The 17,715-nt window shown below is 48.6% G+C and overlaps 1 protein-coding gene across 9 annotated transcripts in view; it reads right to left on the reverse strand.

Moving 5' to 3' along the window:
- TNRC6B (trinucleotide repeat containing adaptor 6B) overlaps positions 1-17,715 on the reverse strand; it is a 1,174,734-nt gene that overhangs the window by 967,568 nt on the left and 189,451 nt on the right. For 2 of the 9 annotated variants that reach the window (XM_078683361.1, XM_078683376.1), the window contains exon 3: positions 11,382-11,498. The exons of the other annotated variants lie outside the window; for them this stretch is intronic. In XM_078683361.1, the coding sequence (XP_078539487.1) occupies positions 11,382-11,400 (19 nt within the window). In that variant the 5' untranslated portion in view covers positions 11,401-11,498. The remainder of the gene's footprint in view (positions 1-11,381; positions 11,499-17,715) is intronic. 9 annotated transcript variants of the gene reach the window in all.

The raw sequence follows: 17,715 nt of genomic DNA on the forward strand, positions 1-17,715 counted from the left end.
GCATTGGAGATAGTTCGATGTCATCCACTTTGCCACAGCTTTCATGCCTTCGGAAAAGGCCGTCCTCACTTCGTCGGTGAGACTTTTAAAAGGAAACAAGAGCTGGGTATCATCCGCGTAGGAGATATATAAGGGTAGATATAGGTAAACTATATCTCAAGCAAGGGGTGATTACACGACCTTGCCCAAGCTGAGTAATCAGCCTGTGGTGTCAGTTTGGATGGCCAGCCAGGGGTGGCATAATTCATGCTGCAGCCCCTGGTAGGCCTTGGATGCACCTATGCCCTGGGTACCTATGGTACACTAGACAGGGGCTCGCAAGGTGACCCAATATCCAATTAGATATGTACCTAAAGTACATGGAGTCCATTTTACAGAGAGAGCAGATAGCCTGGGGCCCTGAATAGCAGGATCCCGGGCCAACTAAGTAAAAAAAACAGCTAAACACTAGGCAAAAAGTTGGGGTAACCATATAGTCAGATATCCACCTTCCTACAGTGATATCATCACCTTCCTCAAATTTAGGGACAATCCCTTTTGGGATTTTAGGATCATAAGATTCCTCTCTGTCCTTGTTTTTGTTATTGCTGGCACCAGAGATAGGGGCTAAGCCCATCTCTTTCCTTTCTTTTTCCAGAGCCAGGAGTCTGGACTCTAGGTCTAATCTCTTGGCCAACATGCTGTCCTCTTCACTGGGACTAGTCCCAATGTTTTCTGTGGGCCCTGGCCCACCTGTGTAGGTCTTAGGGTCCCAGAGTGTGATACTTGGAGTTAAGGGTACAGGGCCCCTCCTCTCCCAGGAGAAGATTGGAGTCTCCTCCTCCTCTAGCACCTTTTCTTCCTCTGACCGGTCATCACCCTGTTCAGAGGGGTGGCCTTTAGCATACTCAGCCAAGAGCTCCTGGAGCCCTACTTTGGTTGGATGCAGGCCCACTGGTATAATTTGCATAAGGACCTTACTTCTCTGAAATTTAAGTGTAAGTAAGGTGTGAGGTTGAGCTCCTCCGCCAGGTCCTGGGCTATATTATCCTCACTAATAGTTGGGCGGAGTTGAGACATTCTAACCTGATAGTTCTAACCCTCTACCCTGACTGTAGTGACTTATTTTTCTAAAATCCTAATGGGACTTAACCGCATGCGTGCTGCGGTTATTTTTGCGAAGTGCGGCTTTTTTCGATTTACCGCGTTACATGACGAGCTGAGCTCGTCATGAGCATGCGAGCTGAGCTCGTCATGAGCATGCGAGCGGCGCAACTCATGACGAGCTCAGCTCGTCATGAGCATGGAAGGGGTTAAACAAGGCCCTACCAGACTTCTAGTATTTTGGAAAAAAACAATTTCAGAATTCTAAAGGCAATTTATGAGTTCTGTCGTGTGATCAGATGGTAACCAAGTAGTCCAAGAAATGCAAGTTTGTATCCCACCGCTGATCCACCAATGTGAGAAAGTGGCTCTATATATACTGGACCAGAATAAGGTACAGTGTGTATAGAGTCCACAAACCGCAGAGGTATAACAGAGTTTAAAGTCAGGACTGACCTTACTCTCAAAAGTGTTAGCTTGGTCGAGCAGTAAGGCAGTACCAGAGGACAGTGTAAAGCATTTGTTGTACACACTCAGCCAGCAAAAGGTTTCCCACACTCAAGGACTGAACTCCAGGCCAATTGTTTTGATAAACAGATATAGTGGTTTTATTTTTAGAACCAACAGGTATAAAAATATACTTTTCTCAATATGAGTACTTTCATGTAATTACTTTGCAAAGAGGCAATAAACTTGGTGAACACAATAGATACAGGGGTTGCAGTAGGCAACACAATTCTAAACACACTATAGCATTGAGATCAATGGGTTTTCATCATATATGTACAGTTGATTACTTTGTAGATTACTTTGGTAGTTCCAGGACTGGATCCTGGGTTCAGTCCAGGGGTCCAAGCTGAAACCAATTTAGTAAAATCGTTTTAGTTACAGTAGTGATTGTTCAGTAATATAAAGCGGTTTTAAAAGTTCACATTTAGAAACTTTTCAATGAAAATCTAGCAATGTTATCCAATTGGAGAACATTCAGGTTGCAGGTAAAGTATGATCTCGTTACTTTAGTAATCCAGTACTAGGCTCCTAGGTCCAGCACTGGGGTCTCAACTTAAAACAGGTAAGTAATTGCGTTTCAGTATTTCGTATGATTTTTAAAGAATATTTCAAGTTTACACTTAGAAGAAATTTCATAGAAAAGCAGACAATGGATTCCTATTGAGAAAATACAGATTACTAGTAAACCTGGTAAAGATTACTTTTGCAGTTCAGTACTGGGCCTTAAGGTACAGGACTGGCTTCTCCCCTGATCACAGGTGAGTACTTCGGAATTCGGGTGATTTTATACGAATATTTTTAGTTTCAAAACCTTCACACTTAGAAGATTTTTCGAGTTAAACCAGTCAATGTTATCCAATGGCAGGTAAGTGAGTTATCTGTTTCCAGGTGAGTACTTGGCTGGTGAAGTTAGGGTTCTGGGCATAGACTCAGGGTTCCCTCAGGGTCAGGTAAGTACAGTTGGTTCACTCCCAGCGGCACAGGGGCGGCCGCGTGCAGAGGTAGTTAGGCCCAATGTTATCCAGTGAGAGAAAGGGGGCCTCCGGTTGGTGGCTGCTAGCTAGCAGGCCACGCGGCTGTGGGAGCTGGGCTTCTGGTCCCTTGCTCAGGATAATTGGGGAAGTAGGATAGGGTACAGGTTGCACTGCCAGGGGCACTCGGGCGGTTGGGTGCAGGGTGCTTTTGAGCTGTCAGGCGTTCAATGTTATTCAATGAGGAACTTGAAAAGGGAACAAAGGCTGCAGGCTCGGGGACGAAGAATCTTCTGAAGCGACCAACATTTCGAGGGGTAAGTTGGGATCTTGGAGGATAGGTAGGCACCCAGGAGTTGGGCACAGGGGGCCGTGGGGCGCCGGGGTGTCTTTTGAGGTCGGGAAATCTTACCCCCTGCTGGTCGCGGTTGGAGGGGTCCTCTGTCCTGAGGCTGCAGGCGGCGTCGGGGTCGTCGAGGAGGGTCTTTGGGCAATGGACTTCGGGTCCCAGTCGCCGGGGGGGCGTCCTCGTCGTCCTGGATCACTCGGGCACGGGCCGGGCTCGGCGGGTGCAGAGTGGGTTGGTCCGGAGCTTCCTGGTTGGCACCAGGGGTGTTGTTGCAGCAGAGCCTCTGCTGATGGGAGTCCCAGGCTTTAAGAGGGTCAAGGCAGGCAGATCCTCTGGGTGTCCCAAGGTTGCTGTCCGCAGGAGTCGCCGGGATTAGGCAGGAAAATAATTTCAAAAAGGGGGTGGTGATGGACAGAGTATCTGACTTAATCAGAACACTCCTACCCAGTCAACAGATCAGGGCTTGATCCATCACGTTTTTTAGCTCACTGCACCATCCCAGTTCAGAACCTGGCTATATGCAAATTAGTCTGTCCCTGGCCCAGTGCATCATGGGAACAGGGCAGACCAAACTACCAAGCCAATTCTTCACTGGAAAGGAAACAAGCTTCCGGGGACCGGTTTCTGGCATTACAGCCATCTTCGGCCCGGCTTGCTTGAATCCTGATGGTGCAGTGAGCAGTCCCTTGCTCACTGCACCATCAGGATTCAAGCAAGCCGGGCCGAAGACGGCTGTAATGCCAGAAACCGGTCCCCGGAAGCTTGTTTCCTTTCCAGTGAAGAATTGGCTTGGTAGTTTGGTCTGCCCTGTTCCCATGATGCACTGGGCCAGGGTCAGACTAATTTGCATGTAGCCAGGTTCTGAGCTGGGATGGTGCAGTGAGCTAAAAAACGGTGATGGATCAAGCCCTGATCTTTTGACTGGGTAGGAGTGTTCTGCTTAATTCAGATACTCTGTCCATCACCACCCCCTTTATGAATCGTTTTGGCCACCACAAGTGTGGAAGGGTATGCTCAGATGTGAGTCCCTTGCTCACTGCACCATCAGGATTCAAGCAAGCCGGGCCGAAGACGGCTGTAATGCCAGAAACCGGTCCCCGGAAGCTTGTTTCCTTTCCAGTAAAGAATTGGCTTGGTAGTTTGGTCTGCCCTGTTCCCATGATGCACTGGGCCAGGGTCAGACTAATTTGCATGTAGCCAGGTTCTGAGCTGGGATGGTGCAGTGAGCTAAAAAAACGGTGATGGATCAAGCCCTGATCTTTTGACTGGGTAGGAGTGTTCTGCTTAATTCAGATACTCTGTCCATCACCACCCCCTTTATGAATCGTTTTGGGATTAGGCAGGAGCAGGTTCCAGGACCGACAGGCCGGTAGGACTGGGGACAAGTCAGTTGTTGTCGTCGTCCTGTTAGCAGCTGCACGGCGGGACTTCTTCATCTTCTTTCTTATTTTCTTATCGGGATCTGAGGAAGGAAGGTTCAGGGAGCCCCTAAATACTGAATTTAGGGGCGTTACGGGTAGGGCAAGGACAGGGACCAATAGGTCCCTGTCCTGAGGTGGGTACACCCCCTAGCCTGCTCCTCTCCAGTGGTAGGGGGGCAGGAGCCTAGCTGTGATTGGGCAGGGCTCCCCATCTTCAAGATAGCCGGAGCCCGGGGTCGTGTTTCACCTCGTATCCCCACCTGAGGGGTGAGGTTGGCACAGGCTGGCACACCCCTCCTCCTGACGTAGTTTTTCCCGCCAGTCTTCCCGCCAGAGTGGGGGTCAGGACTGGTGGGGGCCAGTTGCTGGGTACAGCAAATGGTCTGGAGAAGCTCAAAGAGGCGGCATGCCTTTGAAGCTTCCTCCTGCCCATCCTGGGGGAGGATACCTAGCACCTCGCCCAGGATGTGCATTGTTGCAGGCCAGGAGAGCGGGGGGCTCTCCACCCAGGGGTCCAGCAACATGTCTGCTGTGTGGCAGCCTCTGCAGCAACTCCGCCCAGACGTGGATTGTAGGCTAGGTTTTCAGAGGGCATCTCTAAGATGCTCTCTGGTGCATTTTACATTAAATCCCACACTGGCATCAGTGTGGGTTTAATGTGCTGAGAAGTTTGATATCAAACTTGTCAGTCTTCAGTGTAGCCATTATGGTGCTGTGGAGTTCATAATGACAACCTCCCAGCACCATATACTATTAATGGCATCACTGCACTTACTGTGCCCAGGAATGGCCCTGGGTACTGTAGGGGCACAAGGCTCATGCACCTGTGCCCACACCTCTGGCATAGGGCACCCAGCTAGAGGGGTGACCGAAGTATGCCAGGGCAGTGGGTTCTGTGGGCATTGCACACAGGGATGGGTGCCATGTCGACTCTTTGTTTGGTTCTGTACTTAGACACTCAGCCTGCAAAGGCAGTGTGTGGGTGTCAGGGTACAGGGCCCCTGAGGGTGGCACAATAAGTGCTGCAGACCTCAGGGGTCTTCTCTGGTCACCATGCCTTGGGTACCTAGGGTACCATTTACTAGGGGCTGACAGGTGGAAAGAGAGGTCAATTGGGTTTTAGTTGTAACACAGTTTTAGGGAAGGAACACAGGCCCTGGGTATCTGGTTGGCAGGAGCCCAGGGCACACTCAGTCAAAGCACATCAGCAGTCAGAAAAAAGTGGGGGCATACCAATGCAAGAAAGATGGCACTTTCTCACACTGCGCATCGAGAATGCCCCTGCCTGCCAAATAAACATATATTCCACAAGCCCAAATTGCAAACTCGAACCTTCATCCAGCCGTTACCCACGCGAGGGGATGCCGCCATTTTAGATCGCTGCAGCCACATAGCCCGAGGAAGGAACGTTCATTCTCAAGCGCCACTTGCAGTATATAAGTGCCCGAGACCCCGCCGCTGACCTGCTTTCTGTACCAGTAGCCGTAGCTCGAATAGCACACAGCTGCTGCACTCTGCCAACAGCGCACTACAGATGTCAGATGAGCGGACATTTTAGATCGCTTGGACAGAGACATTAAATTGCAGCGCTCGCCACATGAAGTGACTAGGACCAACAATCTCCCTTTTTCAGCAGTGTGCTTCACAATACATTGCCAGATATCCATTTGAGCCCCTGGTACCCTCTGCAGCGCACTTAGTGACTTGGACTCTTCTCGCGGTCGTGAAATTCCAGGTATACGCCGTTGTAGGAATATTACACCGACATTGTGTGCACACACTTAGTGGTGGCCAAGGTGGAGGAGGGATTGCCGATTGCACTGGCTAGAGCCACGAGCATTGTTTATACGCACTGCGCTGTTGGAGCTAAATCGCTAAGGCCTTCACGCGGTGGGTTCTAATAGAGGCAGCCTCGAGACACTGACCAGCGCTAGACCACTGACGGAGCTTCGTGAGTTCTCACCCTGCACTCCCAGACTGCTCGCCTGATTACATCATGGGGCTCACCAATACCAAACAAACTAAAATTCCTTTTGAAATGCGCAAAACACCCAGGTCTAACTCGGCGGAACACACAGACTCCGATACCGCAGACACTCCAGAGGAGGACTGGGAAACGCTTCTACTTGGCCCGAAGCAAAGCCTCACATCCATAGACGCTAAAATAGACATGATGAACATGCGGATGAACTCTGTGGTTACTAAATTAGATCAACATGAGCAACGCCTTAAAGAAGCAGAAACCAGAGTGTCTGACCTTGAGGACGGCGCCACGGCAAACAGCGGGTTAGATATCACAAATGGATAAGGTGCTCAAGATCATCGCTGACAAGAACGAAGTCTTGGAGGCTCGCTCCAGGAGGAACAATGTGCGAATTCTTCGCCTGGCAGATCAACCTATACAGGCCGTATGGAGGACTTCATTGAGAAGCTAGTTGTAGATTTGTACTGCAGAGACTCCTTCTCAGAACATCTCACAGTGGAGAGGGCACACAGATCCCTAGCTGCTCGCCCGCCCCCGGGGCACTACCATGTCCCGTGATTGCACGCTTTTAAAATTATCATGAGAGAGATGCGGTCCTACGCCTGGCCCGTGAAAAGAAAAAGTTCACTAGGAGAATAGTACTCTGGCGTTCTTCCCAGACTTTACGCAAACAGTACAAGACGCCAGACGAAAATTTGCTGCTGTTAAGAAAAAGTTCCAAGCGCAACATATCCCCTAGGCAATGATGTACCCGGCGAAATTGAAGATAACATCACGGGTAGCAGCATTACTTTCAGAATCCGCAGCAGGCAGAGGAATACCTCAAAAGAAACCGTCACCCATCATCCATGGACGCGGGAGCATGTGGGCGCTCCAGATCCTAATCTCCTCTATCAAACCCAGATTGAGGCACATAATTTACAGCGGAACTTTCGTGACTCTCATTGGCAATCTGACTTTGAAGAACTGGTCTACATTTGTGAAGTATTGACATAACTAATGTGTTGTAATATGTCTTGCTCGGCCACTTACCTCCGTCCCGCCGCACGCAGCTGCCCGCCCTCACAGCGGAGCAGCGGGTGGGTGCAATTATGGAGGAGAGTGGGCGAGTTGTGTGCCCCTAGTGATTTCCCTACGAGGGCGAACCCCCAAATCTCCAGTAAGGAGGGAAAGTATTTGTTAAGTAATGGGATTTCTTTGGGCGGGTGGGGTTTATATGCCCGGCAAGTTGGGGAAGCCGGTGTGGTTGCATGGGGGATGTTCTATTTTTGAAGAGATGCAACCTGTCCAGTCAACTATGGTTAACGGTATATGGCTCAGTACTGATTATAACAGCAGTAGGAATGTTAGACAACACACGTAATATTAACAGTTTAAAAGTGACATCATGTAACGTACGAGGTCTGAATAACCCTAGGAAAAAGAGACAGATACTGGGTTACCTAGATAGACACCATATCACAGTCGCTCTGCTACAAGAAACGCACTTGAATCCCGGAACTACACCTCAGTTTGCTTCGAGATGGGCCTCACGCCGCAGTTTCGCATCGTATTCTGGGTACTCTCGGGGAGTAGCCATTTTAATTGAGAGGAGTGGCATTTGTGCCCAGTGGGTCGGAAACTGACGTTAATGGCAGGTTCTGCCTGGTCTGGGGGAGACTCCACTCATATGACTTGACATTCGCCATCTATTATGGCCCCAACACCGATGATCCCAATGCTCTTCTCCTGCTATGGGGTAAAATCCAGGCAATAGGTACTACCTACGTCATCTGGGGTGGAGATTTTAACACCACAATACACCTCCGGATGGATAGATCCCGAGTCTCCCCGATGCACTTTGCGGCCACGCACAGAACATTAAAAGACATTATAGACGCCAACTATTTACTCGACTCATGGAGGTACAAACACCCCACACAGCGGGAGGGTACACATTACTCAGCGGTCCATTCATCCTGGGCCAGGCTAGATTAACTGATCACATCCGTAGGAATGACACACTGGCTGGTAGACTTAACCCATCTAGCCTGCACGTATTCAGACCATTCCCCTGTTGTTATGGAAATACATGCCCCCCCCTAAAGCACTCCCCATACAATAACTGACGCCTCAACCCACTGCACCTTCAGGACACTGTTTTCAAGGCTGAAATAGAACAAGACATCCAGGACTTTTTGGAGCGCAATGTGAAGTCTGTCTCCGGCATCACAACTGTTTGGGAGGCATTCAAAGTCACAGCCCGGGGCTGGTGTATTTCCAAAGGAGGGGGTATCCTCAAAACGCTGCGTAATGACATACACAAATTGGAAGGGGAACTCAAAAAACTAGAACGCGACCTCAACTCCAGCTCTGATGGCAATGCAATCAGGGCCAACATGCGAGACAAGCTAACGGAATATGAGGCACTTGCAAACAGGGAGTGTAAATTTCGGGGAAACCATACATGGCAAGGGACTTTGGTGAAGGAGATCGCCCATGGAAGGCTCTGGCAAGTGTGACCAGGCCCCCCAGGTTCTCCAACTATATACCAGAAATACAAAATGCACAGGGCACCATACATAGGAACCTTCCAGATCTATTGAACACGTTCAGGGACTATTATAACATTCTCTACTCTTCCCGAAGAGGCACCCCGCTTGATTTGCCACACTATTTTGAAGACACTGCACTGGCCTGGCTGGGGAATACCCAGCGGAAATTCTTGAACTTAAGATTTGGAGTTAGAAGAGATCACTGATGCCATTATGGGACAGGCCCCGGGATCTGACGGGCTACCGATAGAATTCTATAAAACGTACCCATCGCTTTTAGCTCCCATACTGAAGGAGGTGTTCTGTGCAGCATTAGAAGAGGGTTGTTTACCAAGAACTATGCGAGAAGCCCTCATAACCTGGCTGTTAAAACCTGGTAAATCCCCACTTTATTGTCAATCGTACCACCCCCTCTCCCTGTTAAATTGTGATACTAAAATACTAGCAAAGGTCCTGGCGACCCGACTTAATCTACTGATGGAACGACTGGTGCTACCCGACCAGGCGGGATTCATCCCAAACCGAGCCACATCGCACAATCTTAGAACCCTAGCCGCAGTACTGCAAGATATAGACCCTAATTGCTCAGCGGTGGCGGTATTCCTTGACGCCACTAAGGCGTTTGATTCTTTAGAGTGGGATTACCTACTGTGTACTTTGGGTTACATGGGGATGCCTCTTACCTTTCACCGCTGGATACAACTGCTATATAGCCAACTGATAGCTTCAGTGCTTTTGAATGGAGCCAAGTCCTCCACCTTTACTGCATCCAGGGGTACGCAGCAAGGGTGTCCACTATCGCCAATTTTATGTGCCTTGGCCATAGAACCCTTACCTGCAAAACTACGGCAACACCATAACGAGAAGGCACTGATCTACCCAAGTAGACAATTGCTTATCTCCCTATATGCAGACGATATGACACTGTACGTCAAAAAGCCTCAAGACAATCTCAATCCAGTGTTCCGGGAGAGAACTAAATTTGGAGCCATATCCGATATACAAATAAATTGGTCTAAATCCGCGATATTTCCCCTTACGGATAATACCCTGTCACATCAATTGGATTACCCACTAGTTTTGGAAACTGCCCAGCTAAAATACCTGGGCATACGTATCACCAGAAATAAGGACACACTGATGCGAATAAATTATGGTACAGCTATTGACAAGATAACAGACACTATCACCAAGTGGTTACGGCTACCACTCTCAATGGCGGGGAGGATCTCCCTTATTAAGGTACTGCTGCCAAAACTTTTGTACCTCTTCATTAATATACCATACCACCCTGGGAGTTTTTTTCTTTAGCACACTCAGGACTCAACTTACGAGGCTCATATGGGGCGGGAAACAGGTACGACAACCTGGCTACGCGGATGCTGCCATAACATCAGGGGGGGTATGATGTCTCCAATTTTGAATTCTATTATTATTGTGCACAGGCCCACTTCGCGACATACTGGTTCCATCCTCCACCCTTTATGCCTCACTTGGCTGTAGAGGATGGTTATATGGCCCGACACCCCCGACAAGCTATCTTTTTACAACAGTGAAGAAGCAGGAACGTGACCCGTCCACCGTAGACTGCACCCTTGCAGCATGGCGGCAGATTGCTCACAAGCTACATAACCTCATGTTGTACTCCCCTTGGATGCCCCTGTTACGTAATCCCTTGCTACAAGTTACATATGAGGGGATATGTCGGAGGATGCTGAACGGTCTCAACTATCACACCTGGAGAGACCTGTATATTGGGGGACAATTGCGCTTCAAGGAACAGTTTTTTCGAGCACACATACCCACAACAATGGACACATTCATGTACACCTGTCTCCGGCAAAGTGGGAAGGCCGCAACCCCTACCTTTCCCGAAGAGCCTGATACACTTGCACCTCTCCATGCCTTGCTACAAGTACAAGCCCCCGCCATGTCATATCCTTCTTGTATAAACATGTACAGAACGCACCATACTCTGCGGGCCAGGCAGGAATGGGATAAAGATCTAAATGTCCCGTTAACGGATGAACAATGGGAACTCAGCTGCACGCAGACAGAAGCAATCATAGGCAACAGTAGGCTACGCCTCATTCATTTTAAATTCTTGCACAGATTATATCACACCCCGACTAAACTACACAGATTTCACCTCCGAGACAACAACAAGTGTGCATGGTGCGGGAGGGAGGGAGCAGATTTCTTGCATTTAGCGTGGAGTTGCCCCAGGTAGAAGACTACTGGACACAGATTTTTGAAGGGCTGTCAACCATGAGAGGATCCACAGATGACACCATGCCCACTCATAGCCCTTTTGGGTTTATTTCAAGACATAAATACAGTGCACATAAAGTTCTTGGCAATGGGTTTGTTATTGGCGAAACGTCAGGTGGCGTGCAAATGGGGTAGAGGCCGGGCTCCCAAGTTCAAAGACTGGATACAAACTATGTCCACTGGGCAAGATCACATGCATTACTAAGAAGAACTATTACCTACTAAATCGCGCCCGAAAGATATTTGGGGTCCACTCACCTCCTATCTTCTCACACATGAAACGAACCTTGAGGGAGAGGGTATGGAAATGGAGAGCGAAGCCAGGCCTACGGCTCGATCCCGGACCCCACAAGGGGAATTTGATGAATTAGGATTCTGTAAAGAGAAAGCGCCAAAGGAATAAATCAATAGGTCGGATGTGTCAGACCCTCATTTCTATCGTCACTGTAGCAGAGGCTGCTGTTGTTGGTTTAAGTCTAAGATGCATTTGCAATGTCTTTGTAATACATATCTTCACTACCTCGTGTATGATGTAGCGTGTTTCCACTTGTACAATATGATAATATGCTGTACTGCTAAAGACTGGACTGTATTTCGCTTTCTCTGAACTGCACCAACTGAATGCATTTAAAAATCCATCTTGAAATTCCAGATTTAGAGATAGGATTTCCATTGTGAGGTGGTGCAAATGCAACAAACAGTTGCTTTGTTTTACAAAAATCTTTTGTCCTTTCAAATATAATACAAAAACGCTCTTCTGACATCAAGTATGTGAAGAGCTTGTTCTGCTACAGAATCAGGCTGAGGGAAGAACACAGGCAAATCAACTTGGTTAAGATGAAATGCAGAAACTACTTTAGGTATGAATTTTGAGTTGGTGTGAAGAACTACTCTATCTTTATAACACTGAAAGAAGGGTTCTTCTAAGGTTAATGTCTGTAGATCACCAACTCTGGGGAGAGGCGTTGGCCTAACGGCTAAGGCGCTCGACCTCGGACCTGGGGATCTGGTGTTTCGAGTCTCGGTAACTACGCCAAAAAACCCCTGTGATTCTGGGCAAATCACTTAATCTCCCCGTGCCTAAAAAATGAAAGTGTGTCCTCATGTAACGTAACTGGTGCTATGTAAAACACTCTGATAACTGATTCGGTTCGGTTCTAGTTCGCGCTATATAAAACTCCGAGAAAAAAAAAACTCTCCTTACTGAAATGATTGCAATGAAGAAGGCACATTTCTATGAAAGGAACTGTAAAGGACAATTGTAATGGTTCAAAGGGTGGACCCATGAGTCTTGTAAGTACAATGTTGAGATTCCATACCGGTGCAGGAGGCATTCTAGATTGTATTACTCTTTTTAAGCCTTCCATAAAGGCTTTAATCATGGGGACTACGAACAAAGATAAACGCGGTCTATTTTGCAAATATGCAGCTACTGCTGCAAGGTGCAATCTAATAGATGTGTAGGCTAGATTAGTTTGCTGTAGGTGCAGAAGATAATGTTTTGAACGGAAGCATCTAGAGGATTAATTTAGTTGTTATTACAATAGATAACAAATAGTTTCAATTTTGCTGCATAACAAACTCTGGTAGTGGGCTTTCTTGCTTCTTTTAGAATAGTTATACAGTTTGGTGGTAAATTTAACTATCTAAACTTTATGACTCCAGGAGCAAAATCGCTAAGTTGAGCTCCTTGGGGTTTGGGTGTCTGATTTCTCCACAGTTCTGAGTGAGAAGGTTGGAAATGAGGTGCAGCTTTTGGTAAGGAACTACAGAGATTTCCAAAAGTGTGGTGTACCACGGTTGCCGTGCCCATGTGGGAGCTACAAAAATCAGTGTGAGCGATGTTTGCTTGAGCTTTCGAACCAAAAATGGAAGGAGTGGGAGATGCGGAAGAGCGTAGGAAAATATCTTTGACCAATTGATCCACAGGGCATTGCCTTTGGCGCAAGGATGTGGGAACCTGGAGGCGAAGTTTGGGCATTTTGCGCTGTCCACTGTGGCGAACAGATCTATTTGTGGGCATCCCCATTCTTGAAAGTATGGAAGGAGAACTTGGAGATGAAATACCCACTTGTGTATTTCTGGCCTCCTTCTGCTGAGGAGGTCGGCAAGTTGATTGTTGACTCCTGGAAGGTGTTCTGCTGAAAATGAATTCTGTGATGAATTGCCCAGCTCCAGATAGTCTGAGAGAGGCGTGGCAGCTGGAGAGTGTGTGTCCCCCCTTGGTTTTGTAAATAATAATTGGCTGTCATGTTGTCCATGCAGATTAGTTCAACTTTGCCTATGAGATGAGACTGAAAAGCTTTCAGTGCTAGAAATACTGCTAGAAGCTCTAGATAGTTTATGTGGAGACATTTGTGCTTGTTGCCCCAGAGATCCTGAATTGTGTGATTGTGGGGATGGGCACCCCGGCCTGTGAGAGCTGAGTCTGCTATTAGCACTATCTGTGGAACAGGGTCGATGAAGGGCTGCCCTTTTGATCAATTTTTTAGGTTCCACAACTGCAAGGAGAGATGGGTGCAGCAGTCTATCAACACTAGATTGGTTAATTGACCCGGTTACTGATTCCACTGATGTGCTAAGCATTCTTGCAGAGGACGCAAAAGTAGTCTTGCGCGGGGCACTAATGTGATGCATGATGTCACCATTCCTAACAATTGCATAAAAGTTTTGGCTGTTAAGGTTTGATTGGCTTGAAACCGTAATAGCAGAGTTTGAATATTGCGAACTCTGGCTGCACTGGGAGAGGCTAGTACCGTGAGGGTGTTGAGTCGCTTCCAGATAAGATTGTATTTGTAAAGGCTGCTGATGAGACTTTTGTGCATTGACTGTAAAGCCCAATTGGTGCAGTGAGTTTAACCTGGTGCGAGTGTGTTTTAGACACTTCTGGTGTGTGCTGGCTTTAATGAGCCATCGTCTAAGTACGGAAAAATTTAAATTTGTTGTCTTCTGAGATGAACTTCCACTATAGCAAGACATTTGGTGAATACTCTGGGAACAGTAGCTCCTCCGAATGTGAGTACTTCGAACTGATCGCGTTTGCCTGCTATATGAAATCCGTGATATTTGCGATGAGCTGGATGGACCGTAATGTGAAAGTATGCTTCTTGAAAGACATGGGTGGACCTAGAATCTACTTGTTGTAGAAGTGGAAGCGCCTGTTGGAGCGGTACCACATGGAAGTGTTCTGACAGTATGTACAGGTTTAACACCCTGGGATCCAAAAATGGTCTTAAGGAGCAATCCTTTTTGGGGATTAGAAAGTAAAGAGAGTACACCCCTGAACCTTGGTACTGTAATGGAACTGGTTCTATGGCTCCCTTTTGTAAGAGAGATTGCACTTATTGTTTGAGTAACTGTAAATGGTCTCACAATACTTTACAAGTGTGGGGTGGAATATCTGGAGGATCGGTGGTAAGCTCCAGGCAATAACCATGCCAGATAAGATCAATCACCCATTTGTTGGATGTTATGTCTTGCCAAATGGGAAGAAACTGTTGAAGTCTTCCCCCAGGAACAGGTGTTAAATAATCAGGGGGGGGGGGGGCTATTGTTGGCAAGTCTCTGTTTGTTGGGAGAAGGGGAGTTACGTGTTGTAGCACCTCCGCCCCACCTTTGGAATGGTTTCCTCCATAAAAACATATAGAGAGGATTGAGTGTTGCCCTTACACGCGAAAGCATATGGGTCTGAAGATGTTGTTTTCGACTCTCCTCTCTAGAAAAAGCGGCTAAAGGAGCCTCTATTTGATGGAGACTGGAGCGCACCCATGTACTTTGCCACTTCAATGTCATTTTTCATTTTGTAATTCATTAAAAAAATCTTTACTCAGTTTAAGAAACCATAAAAGATACAAATTAATAACCGATCAGATATTAAGATTACCCACAATTCGATTTGGGGCTGATGGGGCGACAGGCACTCTGCGAGTTTGGAAGGTGGGTGGTTGGGGATCCACTTAGTAAGGAGGCAGGGTGGGGGGTGTTGGTTCTAGGGGAAGTTTATGTTTGGCTCATCGCGATTATACTCCATATGGAGGGTTGTCTGCTTTTACAGAAATGCAGTAGGGCATGAAGGATCCAAGAAAGTGTAGGCCCCCTTCCACGAATGGGTGAACAGGCACAAATAAGAATATGGACATGGAACGTCAATGGTCTGGGCAACAAAATTAAGCGGACTCTAGTACTGCAGCACGTGAAACGGCACTCCCCTGACATAGTTCTCCTTCAGGAGACACATTTGCGCTGTAACAGATGTAAGGCCCTAGACTGCTTCGGCTACAAGATGGTGGCCCATTCTGGGTTCACATCTGGCTCTAGGGGAGTGGGGATCCAAGTTCGAAATGCCCTGTCAATGGTAATTACAGGCACATGGACAAAAGACTCTGGGTGTTTGGCGGCCGTAGCGGCCAGATGGGAGGGGCGAACAATAGTGATGGGCTCGTGTTACATGCCACCCGGCATGCATGCCACAACGTACACAAAACTGGGAACCTTCCTGGCGGACCTTCCCCGGGGAACTACTGTACTGGGAGGGGACACCAATGCAGTCATGGATACGGACTTAGATCTTTCAAGTGAGAGGCAGGGCTACAGGGGGGGAATCTGGCTTGCAGGGCTTCGTCACAGCTATGGGACTTGGTGACCTATGGCGCACGCATCATCCCTCGCACAGGCATTACACCTTCTACTCAGCAAGGCATGGGTCCTTCTCAAGGTTAGATCACCTGTTCACACGGGTAGACCAGCTGGGCGATTTCGCGGAACACTGTATTCTGGCCTGGGGGAATTTCCGATCATTCCCCGGTCAGTGTCATCCTCAAGTGTGCAGTAACCACCAGGGCGGCCTTCTCCAGGATAGACCCATGGCACCTCAAAGACAAATCCATAAGCGATACGTTAAGGGAGGGCTCCCAACAATATTTTGCTGAGAACTGGAGCTCGGTCGACTCCCAACTAATGGGAAGCCTATATGACGGTCCTGCGGGGCCAGGCCCAAGCACTGATTTGCACCAAGAAAAAGGAAGAGTCCCTGCAGATCAAGCAGCAAGAACAAGAAATTGAGTCACTGGAGCGAGGCGCCGGCAAGACGTCCTTGCTGGACCGCAGTCATGAATTGTATCTCAAACAAAAGGAACGGGCCTACTCCCTCACCACGCAGCATCAGATATATGACGCGGGGGGCAAAAGCATGAAACTGCTGGCGTGGCTCGAACGCCGGGATAGGGAGAGATCCGGGGTGGCTGAGGTGTGGGATGAGGCAGAATCCCTGGCATCCACCGGTACTGATATAGCAGAGGCCTTCGCGTCCTACTACGAGAAGGTCTACACCCCGGTATGCACCAGTACGGAGCAGGACTGTGTGCAGTTACTATGGACTTTACGCTGCCCACAGTGTCAAAGGAGCAAACAGACCACCTGGAGGCTGAATTCATGGGATCGGAACTGGGGGAAGCTCTTCATTCTCTCCAGGCCGGTAAGATGCAAGGCCCTAATGGGCCCCCAGTGGAAATATAGAAGAGGCAGGCGAACGTGGTCATTGACCCTCTCGCAGAAGGTGGGGAAGCTCCCGCCTGATCAGCGGGAGACCGAGATTGTGGTAATTCACAAGGCTGGGAAACCGGCTGACCAATGCTCATCCTATCGGCCCATCTCGCTTCTCAACATGGAGGCCAAGGTCTTGGCCATGGCAACGAGACTGGTCTCTGTTCTCCCCGACCTAATACATGTTGACCAGTCAGGGTTCATGCCGCACAGGAGCACCCGACACAACTTACGACGGCTTTATGGGGTCCTCTACATGACAGAAGACGTGGGCAGCACCCAAACAGCATTGATGGCGCTTGACGCCTCAATGGCCTTTGACAGAATTGAATGGCCTTACTTGTTTATGGTGCTTCAGCGTTTGGGCTTTGGTCCGGTATTCTGTGGCTGGGTGCGTCTGTCATATGAACAGCCTGTAGCGAGGGTGACAGTCAATGGAGCAATGACACGTATATTCCCCCTGCGCAGGGGTGCCCCTTGTCCCCGCTCCTTTTCGCCCTGGCCCTTGAGCCGTTGGCTCACTGGATATGGAGGGATAGGTTTTTCTGGTGCTTGGAGCTGAATGATGAGTGGGAGGAGCGTATCGCTTTATACGCGGATGACATTGTTCTCTACATGGCCAGACCATGCCACCTAATAGAAAAGGCGCTCGATCTCTTCGAATTGTTTGGTAGTTACTCAGGCTACAAGATTAACTGGGCCAAGTCACTGATTTACCCTCTCTCGGGCCCCCCCTCGGATTCCGACGAAGTGCCCTGCCTTGGTTGTGTCGGATGGGTTTAAATACTTGGGGGTCTATCACCAGAGATAGGGCGGAGTTCTTCGCCAAAAATCTCAAGCCCCACTTGGCAAGTCTGGGATCGGACGCAACTCACTGGAGGTCTCTGCCTCTCTCACTTATGGGACGTGCTGCGTTATTTAAGATGCTGGCACTGCCGTGACTGCAAAACACACCATACCTGGTCCCGGGCGGGGTGTTCAGGCGCATCTTCCAGACATTGCGAACGCTGCTTTGGGAGGGTGGTAACCCGAGGATATCGCTGTGGAAGCT

Source organism: Lissotriton helveticus, chromosome 1_1 (genome assembly GCF_964261635.1).
Source record: "Lissotriton helveticus chromosome 1_1, aLisHel1.1, whole genome shotgun sequence".
Lineage (NCBI taxonomy): Eukaryota > Metazoa > Chordata > Amphibia > Caudata > Salamandridae > Lissotriton > Lissotriton helveticus.